Source organism: Lissotriton helveticus, chromosome 3_1 (genome assembly GCF_964261635.1).
Source record: "Lissotriton helveticus chromosome 3_1, aLisHel1.1, whole genome shotgun sequence".
Classification (NCBI taxonomy): Eukaryota; Metazoa; Chordata; class Amphibia; order Caudata; family Salamandridae; genus Lissotriton; species Lissotriton helveticus.
Genome location: NC_136061.1, coordinates 584,627,064 through 584,644,865, shown reverse-complemented (window position 1 = coordinate 584,644,865; position 17,802 = coordinate 584,627,064). Strand labels below are relative to the sequence as shown.

The 17,802-nt window shown below is 44.3% G+C and overlaps 1 protein-coding gene across 1 annotated transcript in view; it reads left to right on the top strand.

The window, feature by feature from the left end:
* The first annotated feature begins 9,035 nt into the window (after positions 1-9,035).
* Positions 9,036-17,802, top strand: part of POFUT2 (protein O-fucosyltransferase 2) — a 186,212-nt gene continuing 177,445 nt past the window's right edge. Inside the window, exons 1-2 of the mRNA XM_078680558.1 lie at positions 9,036-9,372; positions 10,675-10,925. Of these exons, the coding sequence (XP_078536684.1) occupies positions 9,197-9,372; positions 10,675-10,925 (427 nt within the window). The 5' untranslated portion in view covers positions 9,036-9,196. The remainder of the gene's footprint in view (positions 9,373-10,674; positions 10,926-17,802) is intronic.

Genomic DNA, 17,802 nt, shown 5'->3' with positions numbered 1-17,802 from the left:
CTGAATGCGCTACCGGAGGGACCTTGCAGCGCTCGATCAGACGGGGAGCAGGAAAGCAGGAAATCCTCGATGTCGGTAAGAATATGTTGTCCCAGGGAGTGAGACACCTAATGCCAGGAGGAGCGGATGGTAGTTGGTGGGGTTAACCAGGGATATACATCGAGATGGTGATCCCCAAACCCAAGAGCTCCTGCAAGCTCCTACTCGGCAGCAAATGCTGAGAGAAACTCATAGTCTGGAGTAAGTGTTGACATGGAGGCCGGAGGTGCCCAGAGTGAATCAGTCTTGAGTATAAAAAGTAAGCCAAAGCAAAAGACTGAAATACACAAAGTGATGTCTGCACATAATGTGGATTTTCGTTTCCACACGAGGGTAAATGTCCCGCCATTGGACAGATATATAAAGGTTGTGGGCTGTGTGATTGGTTTGTGCTCTTTTAAATATGGATTTCTGGGGTACTTGAATCCCCCAATTCAGTCTAGACGTCATATACACTGAGAAATTGAGTACTCGTTTATGGTGTTCTTTTCTTCTTTATTTCAAGACATGCAGAAACAGAGAAACAGCCGACACGTGTTTCGCCCGAGGTCCAGCAAGCCAGGCTTTCTCAAGGCGGGCAAATCTTATGTGGTTGGTATGAAATATAGAACAACGTGCACGATAACAAGCGTAAGCTGCTGGGTCTAACTGCTGTCCAAGTAAAATAAAGGCTGTGGGAAAGAGAACCATTTTGTGATGGTTTGTAGAGTGCAAGTGCTTCACAGCGCTTAGACAAAATGACTGCCAAAACATTCCAGAAGCAGTGTTCAACGCACAACCACATGGCCAAATGGCAACATCAATAGAGGAAAATTGACACTGAATGATTGTAATCTAAATCATCGTCAAACAATTCTTTTGCTTCAATTTAAAGTGAAAGCGAGGAAGATGGTTGTGTTATGTCAATGTTAACCTCAGAGAAGAGTGCAAATGTCGTACTGGCTGCATTGTGAAGAAAAATGTCAGTAAAAGAAAAGTCGAAATGCCAAAGCACCAAATTCATACAAATATTGTCCGAAGATTACATTGAAAATAAATAGTTGCTAAATACCTTTCATCATCGACATTGGTGCAGCAATAAACATGATGACTGAAGAGAAATACAATGAATTATCTCCACTACCCCGACTTACGCCATTCAAAACCAAAGTGTGCACATGGGCTGCATTAACACCCATAAAAAGTCAAGGTTCATTTGTAGAGACAATGAAATACAAAAAGACAAAGGTGCAAGCACTCATCAATTTGCTTCAAGGTACAGTTTCAAGTGGCTGTCTGCTCAGTTTCAGTACTGATGCTGATATGGGACTGATTTTTGAGAATTACAACATGAATGCTCACCACGTTTCTTTGTTTAGGAAAGCTTAAGACTACGAAAGTAAAGTTGCATATTTATGAAGATGTACGTCCTGTTGCTCAGAGATGCAGAAGAATTGCTTTTCATTTACAAGAAGCTGTTATAAGAGAACTTGAAGTGTTACCTAAGCATGACATTATTGAGCGTTCAACTGGTCCAACGCCATGGGTTTCTCCCATAGCGGTAGTGCCCAAAAAGAACAGTGAAGCAGCTGTACGCATATGCGTTGACATGCGTCAAGCAAACAAGGCAATTGAAAGAGAACGACATCCAGCTCCACACACTGCTGACATGAAAATACTAATAAATGGTGGAAAGGACTTCTCTCACCTTGATTTAAATAAAGGTTGGAACTCAAAGAAGATTACATGTACATTACAACCTTTTCTACGAATGTTGGTCTGTTTCGATACAAGAGACTCCATTTTGGTGTGTCATCGGCTGCAGAACTTTTTTATCATACAGCATGTTGTGAATGCATTCAATTATAACAATGAGGTATTGATTTTCAGAGCTACACAGGAGGATGATAAAGCTCTCACACTAGTATGTTGTTTATTTACTGATGCAGGTTTGACTTAGTATATGGACAAGTGTGAGTTCCACAAGACAAAGTTAAAGTTCTTTGGCCATATCTTTTCAGATGGGGGTATGACAACTGATCCTGCAAAAGTACAGGCCCTGTCAAATGCTGATCCCACAAGAGATGTTTCTATGATACATTGATTTCTTGGCATATCCAGATACTGTTCAAGGTGCATACAAGCCTTTGCTACTATAAGTGCTCCACTACGAGAGTTAACGAAGAAAAATGTTTCATTCAAGTGGTCACAAGAATGTGAGAGAAGTTTTAAGAAAATCAAATAAGCTGTTGAAACTGCTGCTGAATTGGCCTCTTCAATCCAAAGCTTCATATAGAGGTTGTTGTTGACGCAGGCCCAGTAGGGTTATGTGCTATCCTTACACATCACAGAAGGCATCCAAATGCCAGAAGGCCTATTGTGACATATGCCATTAGAAGATTGTGCCAGACAGAATGTGCTTACTCCCAAATTATTATTTTTTTTTTTATTTATGATATTTATAGAGCGCGAACAAATGCCCGAGGGCGTCTCGGCGCTGTGGACGGGGCAGAAAAGAGAAAAATGAAAAGATTATTGGTTAAACAGCCATGTCTTGATTTTTTTTTCTGAAGATGGTCAGGGTTGGGGAAGATCTAATGTGGGGGTACAGGGAGTTCTAGAGTTTGGCTGTTGACACAGTGAATCGGCGGTCGCCCCAGTAGGCGGTCCTGGTTCACGGCACTGTCATAAGAAAAGCGTTCATAGATCGTAGTGATCGATTGGGGACATGGAAAGCAAGAGGATTCAAAAGAAAACGAGGTCCTTGGTTGTGAGCGTCTTTATAAGCAATGCAAAGGGCTTTGAACTTTATTCTGTTTTTGACCGCAAGCCAGTGATACCCTTTGATGACTTGGGCGATGGGTTGAAATTTTGGGGGTGCCAGAGAGCATTCTTGCTGAGGCGTTTTGTATAGTCTGTAATTTTTTAATGACTTGGTGTTGGGCATTTAAAAGGAGGCCGTTACAGTAGTCCAGAGAGGACATGACAAAGGCTGTGACCAAGGTTTTACCTGAATTTGGGGGAAGAAAAGGCAGAATCTTTTTTATAGATTTGAGCTTGAAAAACGACGTGGACACGATGGAGTTTACGTGAGCAGAGAAGGTTAGTTTGTCGTCAATGACCGGGTGAGGAGGGGGGCCTAGGTCTATGGGCCACCAGGATCCAGGCGAGGTTGGAGTAAGTCTGCCGAATATCATTACCTCCGTTTTATCGGAGTTAAGCTTAAGGCAGTTTGTTGTCATCCAATTGCTGATAGCCAGCATGCCTTGTTGGAAATTGGCGGCAATTTTCTCTCCATTGTCTTTTATGGCAAGAACCAGTTGGGTGTCGTCTGTGTAGGATGTTAGGCTCATCCCCCAATCCTTAATGACTTTGGCTAAGTCTGCCACGTAGATATTAAATAAGGTTGGACTGAGGGATGAGCCTTGAGGGACACCACAGGGTAAGATCATCTGTGCGGAGTTGAATGTTCCCAGCTGGACCATCTGGGTGCGGTTAGATAAAAAGTAGGCAAGAAGATCTTTGGCTTTAGCTTGAATACATATGGCATTGACATGGTCAATCAAGGTGTTATGATCGACCGTGTCAAAGGCCGCAGTAAGATCCAGCAAGATGAGCACAGCCGCTCCTCCTTGATCGAGGATGGTTCTTATCTCATCGGTGGCTTTGATGAGTGCGGTTTCAGTACTGTGGTGTTTCCGAAAGCCAAACTGGGTGTCATCGAGAAGGGAGTAGTCTTCGATATACTGAGAGATTTGATAGTTCATCAGTTTTTCTACAAGTTTGGCCGCATAAGGTAAACTGGCTATGGGTCTGTAGTTATTAGTGTTGTCGGCCTCAAGGTGGGGTTTTTTCAGCAGAAGTTTGAGGAGAGTGTCTTTCCAGATCACAGGGTAAATCCCAGTCCTGAACATGGCATTGAAGATGTTGGTTAATTGGGGTGCCACGATGTCAGTAACTGGGAGGAGTATGGCTGGTGGGCAAGGGTCATTAGCGGAGCCGGATTTAAGGGTGCTCATTGCGTTGACGACGAGGGTGGAGTTGGTATTGTGAAACTGCAAGAAGGAGGGATGAGGTTTGATGGTGTGGGGAGGGCGGGACTCTTCTTTGAGTTTGTCAGAAAAGTTTGTATATATGTTATTTACTTTGTCGAAGAAATAGTTGGCCAGGTTATTGCAGAACGCTTGGGAAGGTATGGGGGTCGATTGAGGGGGAAAATGTAATAGTTTAGATACAACCTGATATAGTTGCTTATTAGAGTTTTTGGCTTGCTCAATCTGGGAGGAAAAGTAACAACTTTTTACTTGTACGATCATGAGTTTATATTTGATGAGTTTCTTTTTGTATATTTCTTTCTTTTCGCAAGAGTATGTCCTTCTCCACTGTCGTTCTCTGTTTCTACATGTTTGTTTCAGCTGTCTGAGGGCATAGTTAAACCAGGGTGCAGAGGGAGAACTACGATTTCTGGAGATAGATTTTGTAGGGACTAATTTATTCATGGCCGTGGTATGCCATTGTGTATATTCCTCGGCGGCTGCGTTAGGGTCATTGGAGAGGTCTAGCAGCAAGGAGGGCAAAGTTTTCATAAGTTGTTGATTATCAAGCTCTTTCCAGGATCTTATGGTGTTCGAGGATCGAGTATTAGGACAAGGGTGAGGGGATAGATCAGATAGAATTGAAAACATTATCGCATGGTGATCCGACCACGCAAGAGGGAGGACTTCTATGATTTTGACGTTTTTGTCATTGGTAAACAGACCGTCTAATATATGCCCCGCTTCGTGGGTGCTATTAGAGACCAATTGAATGAGTCCGAGAGAGTTTAAATCAGATAAGAGGTTTTTGGTATCTTTGTTTACAAGATTTTCCAGTGGAAAATTGAAGTCACCTAGGATGGTGGTGGAATTATCTATTGCTAGGGACTCTACTATTTCAGGAAAGGTGGCTAGGAATTGGGCTTTGCTACCCGGTGGCCGGTATAGGAGAATGCCTTTGAAACGTTGGGATGGACCTAAGGCGATAGAGAAATGTAGCGCTTCACATGTGGAGAGTGGGACTGGGCTGATTGATGTTTTTAAATTGCTTCGATGTATAATAGCAATTCCCCCCCCCCCCCTAGTTTCGAGGCTCTGTCCTGCCTGAGGACGTTATAACCTTCCGGGATGGCTACTAGAAGGTCTGGTTCTGATGAGGGGCTGGTCCATGTCTCCGTTATGAAGAGTAAGTCCAATTTTTGAGAAATGATGAGTTCTGCTATTTCAGCTTTGTGTTTGCTCAGGGATTTTGCATTGATTAGCGCGGCTGCAACATTAGATCTTATTTGTTTGAAAAGAAAGCTTAGCCATAGTGTGAGCCTGTGAACATTTCCATGTATTCCTGTATGGAAAGTGCATTACGCTGGTAACTGATCATCAAGCTTTACTGACTAACGTTGGCAATCCAAAAGCCAAAATACCTCTAGGCATCGAACGGTGGGGACTATGAGTACAAGAGTACAATTATACCATTGAGCATTGTCCAGGGAAGGATCAAAACCCTGATGACTTCCTTCCCAGAGTGCCTATACACGGTCAGGGTACTCCATCCAAGACGACTGAAGCCTAAATTAGTTTCGAAATCAAATACGCCAGCTGCTATATCGTTAGCCAAGATCATCACTGCTATGAACCATGATAGGGACATGCTGAAGTTGAAAGACAGATTTACACATTAGTCATGGAACCGACACACTCAACCTCTCACCAGTGATGGTACATACGAAAGATACAACTTTAAAGATAAACTGGCCAGAACTCAGGAAGGAGTTATAACGCAAGGGTCGAGAATCCTAATTCCGGAGAGTCTGCGATAGAAAATAAGTGAAATAGCTCAAGAAGGACATTATGGTATCGTTGCCACGAAGACAGCTCTGCAAGACCGAGTTTGGTTTCCATATTTAGATGAGAGGGTTGAAAAGGAATTCAAGGCCTGTCATCTATGCAACTGCCGTTCTACAAATATTACTCAAAATTCCCTTAACATGTCAGAACTCCCTATGATATGCACGGGAGTTAATAGCCATCTAATTCTATGGTCCACACGATAATGGACATCATCTGATGGTAATTGTGGATGAGTACTCATGTTTTCTATTAATAGACAATCTCTCATCCAAACCTCATGAGTGAGTCATTGAGTGACTTGGTGGCATCTTTGCGACAAGGGGGCTTTCCAGCCATTTTGAAGTCTGATAACATTTGTAATGCGCAGGTCCACCTGTGGGCATCTTGGAGCTGAATAACAGATTTTTATTGTTACCCAACTCAATAGTACTGATTTTAACAACCCCAGAAAGATGAAAGGCTGAGTGGACCTGCTAGGATTTGAACCTGTGACAATGAGGTCAAACACAAGCCCCTATAGAGGATGCATTAGCCCACTAAGCCACCAGGCCCGGATTTTAACAGTTCCATTTTAACGGTTGAGAATTCAAGTATTTCCTGGAGGAGCTGAACATAAAGCATCAGAAGAGTACACCTTTATGGGAGCAGGCCAACTGACTTGTAGACCGTTTAATGAGTACACTAAAGAAAGCAGAACATTGTGCAACTCTTGAGCGGGTCAGTTCAAAATTGTATTGAATGCCACTCTACGAGCCTATCATTCCACACCTCACTTGACCACAGGAGAAAGTCCTGCGACACTGATTTTTGGGAAAGCAATGACAACCAAGTTACTCCAATAGACCTACAAAAGAGAAGGAAACAAGAACACAACTCGTACAAATTACTTGGTTAATAAGCAGAATCTGAAACCCTAAGCCCACAAGAGGTGACATGCAAAGAACATCAAGTTTAAGAGAGGAGATCTAGTGATCACCTGACAAATTCGAAGGAGGAAATCTGACGCTCCATATGATTCTGGACCTTTCCACATAGTGCCCACCAAAGGGACACAAGGTGATTACCCAGCGTCTTGGAATGTCTATTACGAGAGACTCTTCTCAGGAGACCAGCATCAGTTATTGTCAACATCACAAGAACCTCTTATTAATCAACATAGCCATAGAGGTTGAATCTCTCTGAACCTATTGCATTGAATTGTTTCCGCTAGTACAATGCACTCATATTTCATACAATGTTGATCAATTATCAAACTTAGACACATAAATTACTTCCATGTCTGGTAACAATCATGTAACAAAATTATTTACATTACATCCTACCCCGGAGAACAACATGCTTTTTTGTCAACTTTATTATCTGTCACAAGAACCTCTTATTAATGAGTTGCTCCAAAGTCAATGAAATTGAGTTTTTCTGTACCCATTCTATTGCTATTCAGTGTTACAGTTCCCCATATTAGCCTATGAACGTAAATGATGAAAAATTGGACACACCATGTGCGCATGTATTTTCCTTTCATGTATTATTTCCCACTAAGCATTGGTATCATGAGTTGGCTTCAAGGAATTATTTTTCTTATTGGGGAAATCACTATCTGTATAGTTGCCTGTAATAGATAATACTATGCCTAGTGTTGTGATGTTATTTCACATCTTCTTTCTTTCTTTACTCCTTTCCTTATGTTCAGTCTTGTTGTGAATGGAATACTATGACCTCATAGAATGTTGGGAGCATGATCTTGAGCAGTTGGTGTCAGCAGGCTGAGCAGCTAGGAGGCTGCTCCTGGTGGGGCATACATTCTTGCCTAATTATCATCTTGGCTATATCTAAAGCTTCTCTAATTGGAATTTAAATAAAGTTACAACTTGGAACCTACTACCTCACTTCCTGTAAAGATTCTTACTTCAACACCTAGCTATAGTATGTATATTTCAATGGGTATGCACCCTGATTAGAAATCGACAAGTGAAATCACACTTACTGTATACACGTTTTCAACATGAAATATTCAGTAGCGGTCAGTGGAGAGAGTTCCCTGGGGCGGTGAGGCGGGGCAGGAGAGGGGCATTGTGGGGGGGGGGGGGTAGTAAACACCGGAATATGGATGCACAGAGGTAAGTAAACATTTGAATGGATAAAACTAATTTTGCTGCTCGCGCTGCATCGCAAAATGTGATGCTGCGCGCGCAACGAAATTCATTTTATTCATTTAAATGTTTACTTACCTCCGTGCATCCATATTCCAGTGTTTACTACCCCCCACCTTGCCCCTCCTCCGCCCGCCTCACCGGCCCACGGAACTCTCTCCATGGACCGCTATTGGAAATATTGTATCCTTCACCAAAACAATGCTTCTCTATATATACTGATTTATTTTTAAAATTATTTTTTTTAACAGAGGGTTAGATAAAGTGTCTTGTGAGTTTTATGACGCAACCCTTTTGGCTTCTAACGGACTCCGTAAGGCTGTGATGTAGATGTCAGAGCAGAATACAATGAAAGCTTGTTTTAGAATGTTGAGTTTGCAGTTACAGGTAGACGAATAAAGACATGCGATATTATGCTCTATGTGTGGCGTAGTCATTGGCGGGTATCTATCTAGGCTGGGGAGCACACCATAGAAGTCAGTGGTCAAAATACATTCTCTCATACATGTTAATAGATCCGATTCGGGCGGGAGAATCCCGATTTTTGAATCCCCCCCCCCCTGCTGCAAAATAACGCAAGGCAGCGAAATGCGCAGCCTAGTGTTGCCTTGGGTTAGTAAACCACCCTGAGCCTCGCAAGTTAAGGGTTTGTATTGCCTTGCGTGACGCAAGGGCAATATCAGTCCTAGTAAATCTGACCCCTAAATGTTAGCCACACTGTAGTTCATTTATGCTTATAACACAAGAGCAATTTATCAGATAATACAAACACTGAATTTAAAACTACAACTTTAATTAACGAAAATATCCATACAACTGCATTTCAACGGAAAACATAAAACACCCTAGGAAGTCGGGGAACCTACTGCTAGGTACAGTAACCATGGAAGCCAGAAAGCCGGAAGTGCGTCACGCGCTTTTACGTGGGGTGTGAGTCGGTTGTCTTCATTGATCTGTAGCCTACAGGCTGCATGCTAAAGCATTTCACGTTCCCTTTACCAAAATGGCAGTGGGCCAACGGGAAGTACGTGTCCGCATTCCAAGAGTTCCACCGAGTCAGACTCCCCGCAGTTTCGTCCTGCACTTGTTTCCTGCTGAGTTCGCAACTGCCAATTAAGGCGGCTAACCACCTCTCCCTTTACCAAGATGGCGGCCTTTCAGCGGCGCTCACTTGGACTGTGTCTGCACCTCTGTAGTGCTGTCTCCCTCCTTTTGCTATTCCACTGTACTCGGTACCTGCCAGGAGTTACAGCACAGCTCAACCCTGACTCCCCGGAGGTTTGGCAAAATGTGAAATCCGCGACTATAGCCATAGATAGGCGGTAAGAGAAAGTATTTATTTGCAAAGAGGGACATATAACATGCAATTACTCTGCAGAACATGGGAGGTGGTAGCAGGGGAATTGAAACAGTGTCACTTGCAGATTTCAGGCTCTGATCTCAGTTAGATAATTCAGAGGGTTGAGAGTTTGCTGCAGCGATCAGCGTGTTGCAGACCTGCAGGTCACAAGTGGCAATGCCATTAAGAAAATCTTTGGGTTTATAGGGCAGTTGCGAACAACACAATATAGTATTCGTTTTTACTCTGTGGTTTGTAGTGTTATTACTATTTACAATTTAAGGCGCATACTTTTTCCCCACTATTGCATGCTTTTTGACCTGATCAAAACCGAGGCTAACACCATGTCAGTAAATGCTAAGGCAGCTTTAGAATTATTATTATTTTGTTGGGGAAAAATGTTTACTCGCTTTCAAATTTCAGTTATGCGCCTTTACTGACTGACAAACAATTGAAAGTAAACAATCTTCTACCACGCCGTCCCTTATAGCTCCCCTTAAGTGCTTCTCAGGTCCAGCATTGAAATGAGAAACAGATTTTCGCAGACTTCCTCCATATATGTTGGGAATTTGACTGTGAACATCGTTTCATTGGCGCTCACCTCAATAAGTTGACTACGAAAATAGCTGACATTCCTTTAGCCGCATTAGCTTGAAAAGTGTTCTAATTTCATGTAGAATGTGAGTAGCGGCTTTCAAACATTTCTAAGTTTAGGTTCTGTGTCTCTAAGACAATGATACAGTTTCTCAAACCCGTTTCTCATTTTGGGAGGTAGATTGAAGGCGCTACTAAGGAATTAATATGCTACCACTGGTCTGCTCTCTAGCAATAAGCCACTGTGATCTATTTTTATGACCATTTTACTTGAGACAGCATGTGTTAACTGTAAAGATCTGAAGATATGTAGTGAAAGTGCACTTTCCGGCATACCTCAGTGTGGCATATTCGTTGGAGGGATTACACCAAGGCATTAACTTTTTCACATGTTATGTTGATGTGTACAGTTTTTTCATCCCTAAAGTTCTATTTGCCTTGTGGCGTCAAATTTGGTGATGTATAATTGAATTCTTTTTGTAATACACTTGGGAACAATATTCTATGTGATTTTGAAATGTACAAGCTCTATGTCCAGCTCTTAGCTGAGGGGAGCTTGTTTAGTCTTTCTAAGTTGTAACTAAGAGATTTAATCTTATGTTGTTATGAGATTGGGGATGATGTTTTGATGAAAGTGTTATTCCAACTTAACCATTCACCCATTAAAATGTAAGGTTTTTCCATCTTTCAGCTATCTTCTCTATGATGTGAACCCTCCCGAAGGGTTTAATTTGCGCAGAGATGTTTACATCCGCATGGCCTCCCTAGTGAAGACCTTGGTGAAGAGCAACAAATGGGTGCTGGTCCTTCCCCCATGGGGGCGGCTCTATCATTGGCAGAGCCCTGATATCCACCAGATCCGAATCCCATGGTCCGAATTCTTTGATCTTTATAGCCTCAACGAAAACGTCCCTGTCATTGAGTATGAACAGTTCCTCGAAGGTACGTTACTAAAGTATTGCATGCTATCAGAAAATGACTGCAGCGGTGCAATATTTCAACAGCTTATTTTAGTTTCAATTTGTCTGTCAAAACGCTCTGCATTTTAAGTAATCCCCTTTCCTCATTCCCCAAGGTGTTTACCAATAATTACGTGAACTGTAGCATACATAGTGATTTTTAGAAGTATTACGTGATTATGCAACAACAATGCATGTAATGAGAAAGAGATCAGTTGTTGTTAGACCCTTTTGGTAATCTTATTTTTTTCCTAACTTGTATCAGCTAAGTTCACTTGGAATCTTGTATAAATCAGATCCTTATGTAACTCCCCTCCACAGTCCTGAGAAAGGTGCATCTAGGTCTTATTCTCACAATGCACTACAGTCTAACAAGCATTAGGCAGTTGAAAATCTTCGCTTTACTGTTGCATATATCAAAAAGGATCAGCCAGAGTGTTTCGTCCACATACATGTGTAACTCCTCAGGACACAAGAAAGAATAAGGAATATCAATCCTCACATAAGAGGATGAAGTACTGAGGTCAAATATCTCTGTGCTTATTCCTTTAGTATTCATAAAAGGATGAGAAGGAATCTGCCCCTCATTCAACACTGCAATGGGTGTGGGCAGGTACACAATCGTGGTTCTTTTGGTCGATTTCAAATTTGAAAGGAATAAAGCACAGAGATATTGTGCTGCCCATACGTATCCTAAATTAGTTGTGGGCACTGAAAACTTTGACTGTCTTTGGGCTTAATGGACGGATTCCATCTTGAGGAATTTATATATTTCCAAGATCCAAGATGTATGGACCTCAGTAATTCATCCTCTTATGTGAGGACGGATATTCCGTATTCTTTATTGTGCCCTTAAGAAGTCCACATGTATGTGGACGAAACGCGTTCGCTGATCCTTTTTAGGTTTCGCCTCGTCGAAAGCTGCGCCGCGCAGCTTTTCGGCGCAGGCGAAATCTTAGAATAATATGTGGACTTCGTTCCGCCTCTGTCTTCCATTGGCTAGCTCCATAAATGGAGGCTAGCCATTGGAAGAGAGAGGCGTCCGTCTTTCAGCGAGGCAATTGGTGGGCGTTTCCGGCGATTTTTTTCTCATCCTGCCCCTTTGACAACGTCATTGCGGTGGTGGGCGGTGGTTTTTTTTTTGTTTTTTTTTTGTTTAGGTTTGTTTGGGCATTTCCTTGAAGATGGCGCCCGGTGGAAAGTGATTTCAGCCCCTGCTGCAACACAAACAAGCGCTCCTCAGCTCGCGGGAGCCGCTAAGCACTTTTCTTAAACCTATCCCGCTGTCCGTTCCCGCCCCCCCTCCCGCTGTCCGTGTGCCCGTTCCGCTCCCCCACCCCCCGCTGTCCGTGCTGTTTTCACACTGCCAAGCTGGGCTGCCCACACCCGCCTCGCCCTCCTGAAGGACGCCCTGATTTGCCTGCTGTATCACCACTGGGGGGAGAAACTCGAGAGATTTGCCCTTTGCCTGTGGAGACGCCGCATACGCCACAGCGTACCCTCTCCCCGGCACCGCGTTATCCCCAGAAGAAGCAGTTCCCCGCTCAGACTCGCCCCGACTGAAATACGCGTCATACGCCAGAAGCGTACGCCTCGCACCAGCCTTTGATTTTCAGCCACCCTGCGAGACGTAACGCCTTGCCTTTATGGCCGTACGCCTCACGCCTGTCTTGGATCATGACCCCCTCCTGCGAGACGTACCGCCTTGCCTTTGTGGCCGTACGCCTCGCGCCAACCTGCCCGCATTGAAGCACAGCACCTCTGATCCTGCGAGCCTGCATTGGTAGAGGTTCGCGTCGTACGCCTGAAGTGTACGCTTTGGCCCCGCATCTGTCCCCGATGCCGCACCGCACCCGAGAGCCACACTTAAGTACAGGCCGCCCCGTGCCGCTGCCGCCTCTGGGGGAATCTGCCTGCCAGAGAGGACGTCTGCCCCAAGCCGGACCGGCTCGACAAGACCAGCATCCAGAGCCCACCCCGCGTGTACCGCGCATCAACAGGTACTCGGCATTCCTTCCAAGGCAGCAAGAGCTGTACTGTACCCCCTCGGGGCGCCCTTAATCCAGAACTGCATAGTTGGGGCAAAGTAAAATATTGGTGAAGCATTTAAGGAGGAACTCAAAGTACTTTCAAGAAAGCCTCGTTTTTTACATCCCTGAAGTATTTTAAAGAAAGCCTCGGTTTTTTTCATCACTGAAGTATTTTAAAGAAAGCCTCAGTGTTGTGCATTATTGAAACGATTATAAGCTGATACTGATACTTTTGGGTTGAGTTTGCTCTATATAAAACTGCAAAATAATCACAATGTGTACTCGTGTGCATAGTACAACCCTGCTCACCGCTTTTGTGGATGTCCATGATGACATGTCCGGCAGGTTTTCTATGTCTGCATTTTGCTCACACATAGATATGCCTCTTTCGTCTGCACCAGCCTATCAATGATGTGTGGTCATTTCTACATCACCTCGAACACCACCCCTCCCGAGTGTCATCTACCACGACCCCCTAAGCCCCTTTCACCCATCCCTTCACTCTTGTCTCGGCTCTATACTTGCCAAACCTTCATTTCAAGACTCCTTCCAGTTACCCCAATCCCTCAGTCCACCTCCCCTTCATTTCCTTCTCCCTGCCTGTCTCTCCTGAGTCCGTCTTCTCCTCTGGTGCCCCTTCTTCCCACCATCAGTTCACGACCCTTCGCCTCACCTACCCCTCCATCACTCCACACAGACCCCGCTGCATCCCGTCTGTTATTCAGCTCCAGCCCCTGCCGAGCCTCAGCCAGGCTCCCTTCCAACCCTCTCATCCTATCCTTCTCACATTTCCTTCACTTCGTCCCTCCTTCTCTCCACTACCCGGTTTCACTCAGCTCCAGCCCCTGCCGAGCCTCAGCCAGGCTCCCTTCCAACCCTCTCATCCTATCCTTCTCACATCTCCTTCACTTCGTCCCTCCTTCTCTCCACGACCCGGTTTCACTCAGCCATTCTTCCCTCTGCAGCCAGCTTGTCCGGCCCCCTTCCTTCAGCTCTCCTGCCGTTTCTTCTCTTCATCTCCTCCCTCGTCTCCCCCCTTCCATTCCGGCCCCTTCCCTTCGTACCCACTTCCTACGACCCTCCCTATCCCTACACCCAATAACTCTATCCCTCCCTCGTCCTTGTATACCACGTCCACCATCCGTCATTGGCGCCCCACCCCGCTCCCTACGACCCCCTCGTCCCTCCTTCACCCTATCTCTTTTTCCCGCCATCCCCCATTCACAGCATAATCTGAAAAAGTGTGGGCAGAAGGTGAGGTGGGGAGCTAGAAGGGGGAAGGAAGGGAGAGAATCGGGTGCTAGAAAAGTTTACGCTATATAAAACTGCATTAAGTAAAATAAATACTTGCACCCATTCACAGCATAATCTGAAAAAGTGTGGGCAGAAGGTGAGGTGGGGAGCTAGAAGGGGGAAGGAAGGTGAGAGAATCGGGTGCTAGAAAAACTCGAGGAAGATTACTTCATATAATTTTTTACACATCGTTTTATTTTATTTTAATTGTAACGGATCTGAGTGCAGAGTGAGTGTGTAGAGTGCAGAGTAGTGAGTGCAGAGTAGTGAGTGCAGAGTAGTGAGAGTAGTGAGTGCGCAGAGTAGTGAGTGCGCAGAGTAGTGAGTGCGCAGAGTAGTGAGTGCGCAGAGTAGTGAGTGCGCAGAGTAGTGAGTGCGCAGAGTAGTGAGTGCGCAGAGTAGTGAGTGCGCAGAGTAGTGAGTGCGCAGAGTAGTGAGTGCGCAGAGTAGTGAGTGCGCAGTAGAGAGTGCAGAGTAGAGAGTGCAGGGTAGTGACTAGGGAGTGCAGGGTAGTGACTAGGGAGTGCAGGGTAGTGACTAGGGAGTGCAGGGTAGTGATTAGGGAGTGACTAGGGAGTGCAGAGTGCTAGGGAGTGCAGAGTGACTAGGGAGTGCAGAGTGACTAGGGAGTGCAGAGTGACTAGGGAGTGCAGAGTGACTAGGGAGTGCAGAGTGACTAGGGAGTGCAGAGTGACTAGGGAGTGCAGAGTGACTAGGGAGTGCAGAGTGACTAGGGAGTGCAGAGTGACTAGGGAGTGCAGAGTGACTAGGGAGTGCTAGGGAGTGCAGAGTGACTAGGGAGTGCTAGGGAGTGCAGAGTGACTAGGGAGTGCTAGGGAGTGCAGAGTGACTAGGGAGTGCTAGGGAGTGCAGAGTGACTAGGGAGTGCTAGGGAGTGCAGAGTGACTGCCGAGTGCTAGGGAGTGCAGAGTGACTGCCGAGTGCTAGGGAGTGCAGAGTGACTGCAGAGATTAAGCTAATGGCAATGTAAATGACAATGCCATTTATTTATCTGTTTTCAAAACCAACACATAAATACAAATTTTGTCATTTACAATGCCAATAGCTCTAACTTTTCCAAAGGCGAAACCATTGCATTGTAAATGCTTGTTGATATATGCAATAATAAAGAGAAGATTTTCAACTATTCTCGGAATATTGTGGCTATTTCTAAAAACAGACTTATGTTTGTAAAAGTGGTGCACCTCAGCTTGCTTTGTTTCTGTTTTTGCGTAACCTAGGTTGGCACTCTTTGGGTTAGAGGGTGTTTGCAGTGTGTCCACACATTGTCATATTTAAATTATTGGATCCAACAGGTTTGTGGTTTGGGAGATATCAGTTGTGTGTGCTGCACCTTCTTTGGTCCACTGGCTGTTGCTGTTGGTTTACATTAAGATAGAAAAACAGCAAAAGGGTCGAGGCAACAAATTGCACCTGTTATTGAAGTGGCTTATTAGTTTGGAGATGGTGCTTGAAAAACCTGGGAGTACAACCCTATTTACTCCCAATTGGGCAAGACCCAAACCGTAAATGAAAGAATTGTTTTGGAATCAGCACCCATCAAATGTCATAACATCCTTTTAACATTGAATCAGTCCAAAGGCTAAGTATTCTAAGAAGCAGGTCCAGAATTCAGACACGGTCCAAGTATATCTTTTATTGATTGTTTCCAAACATTAAAATCCAAATACATATAGGAAGTTCTTTTAGCCAACGCGTTTCGTCTCTTAGTCGAGACTTCTTCAGGGCTCTAGTAAATCAGTGTCTAATTGTCTATAATGCGTTGTCTTATTGAATTTTAGTACATCTAGAAGCATCAATGTAAGTTTTCTTTCATTTCTGATAAAAGCGTATGAGAGCGATTCTAGGCATGGTAACCAAGAGCAAAAGCAACGTCAGTATTCCAGAAATGAGGCTTTACATTAAGCATTAGGCAGTTGGTTGCTTAACCATTTGTATGAAGATCTCATTTGAATACTTGGATGAAATACATTTCAGGAAACCTGGTACCCCACCACCCACATGGAATTTGTATACACCACCATTACTTCACAATAAAAGGGGAATCCCACTTGAAAATAACAAAATTATCTGTTCCCTTCATGTCCACATCAGAGATAGGCATCTATGCATTCGGACTCTTATGCAACTTCATAGGTCCATATGCATCTTTGTACTAACTGGATAGATAGCTATAAGTTCAGACTGATCAAATCTCCTGGTGCATAGTGCTCAAGTTCTCATTAAGTTCTGGTCATTTACATATCACATGATTGTTGAACCTCCACCACGATCTGCCAGATACCAACTCAACTTAGGAGTTCTCATGTTCAACCACAAGTACACCTATATAGTCTCTCACTCATTCAATATCTCCCCACACCAAACCTACTTTCACAAGCTCCAACCCTCCACAGAGGCTCCAACCGTACTTTCCTAGGCTAAGGTACAACACTCATACACTTCTAGCACCCACAAGATCGGTGACCTAATTAAAGCATTGCTTGGACCTGGAAATAATTCTGTAAATGCCAGCCAGTCCTGTGGGAGTCGTTCATAATGTATAACCGTTTGAGTCCTTGTGGCTCTGTAGCTCATTTTAGTTCTGAAGCATGTTCAATAAATCATTCCACACTCCCCAAACTCTTTGGTTCCAGTTACAGTGAATTGTAGACAACTTCAGTTTCCCTGGATGCTTCATCCATTGCAGTAATACAAAATGCATATTTTTATTTATTTATTTTGAAAGTTTTATATAGCGCGAACAAGATCTTTGCAGATATCAGAGCGCTTCACAGACAAGGGAACAGCGTGTGGGTAAACTAGCAATTGGGGTGGGGAAGATACAAGTGGGAGCATAGTCATCAAGATACATCAATAATGATACAAGTGCAATATAATTGATAGCGTAAACACTCAGGCAGGTCAATAACATGCGTCATACAAAAATGCAAAAAAGATTAGTAAAACTGAGTGGTGCACCGTCTGTGAATAACATTCCCAGTCATAAATCAAGTGTATTTAGCCATGAGGATAGCCTTTACTTCTCTCTTAAAAAGCATGGTAGAGGAGATGAGTCTGATTTCAGGGGGGAGTGAGTTCCAGATCCTGGGTGCCATTCCTGAGAAGGAGCGTTTATACGTTTTTTCCTTGCGGAATCTTTGGGGCTTTAGCAGAAGGTTGTTCGTGCCTCTGGTGTTCCTAGAGCCTCCGGAAATCGTCCGCTTTTGGGCGAGGTATCCGGGTGAGCTCAGGTGGACAGCCTTGTGCGTGATGCAGGCGATTTTCAGATGAATTCTGGCTTCAAAAGGCAGCCAGTTCAGGGCTCTCAGGTCAGGGGAAATGTGTGAGTGTTTTCTTGAACCGGTGATGAGTCTCGCTGCAGCGTTTAGAGAAGCTCTTATGGGTGCCGTGGTAGTTAGGGGGAGACCGCAGAGGGCGATGCTGCCGTAATCTATTCGATGGATGTCTAGAGCTTGTACCGCAGTTTGGAAATCTTTGGCTGGAAGGAAGGGTTTGAGTTTCCTTAGGGTATTG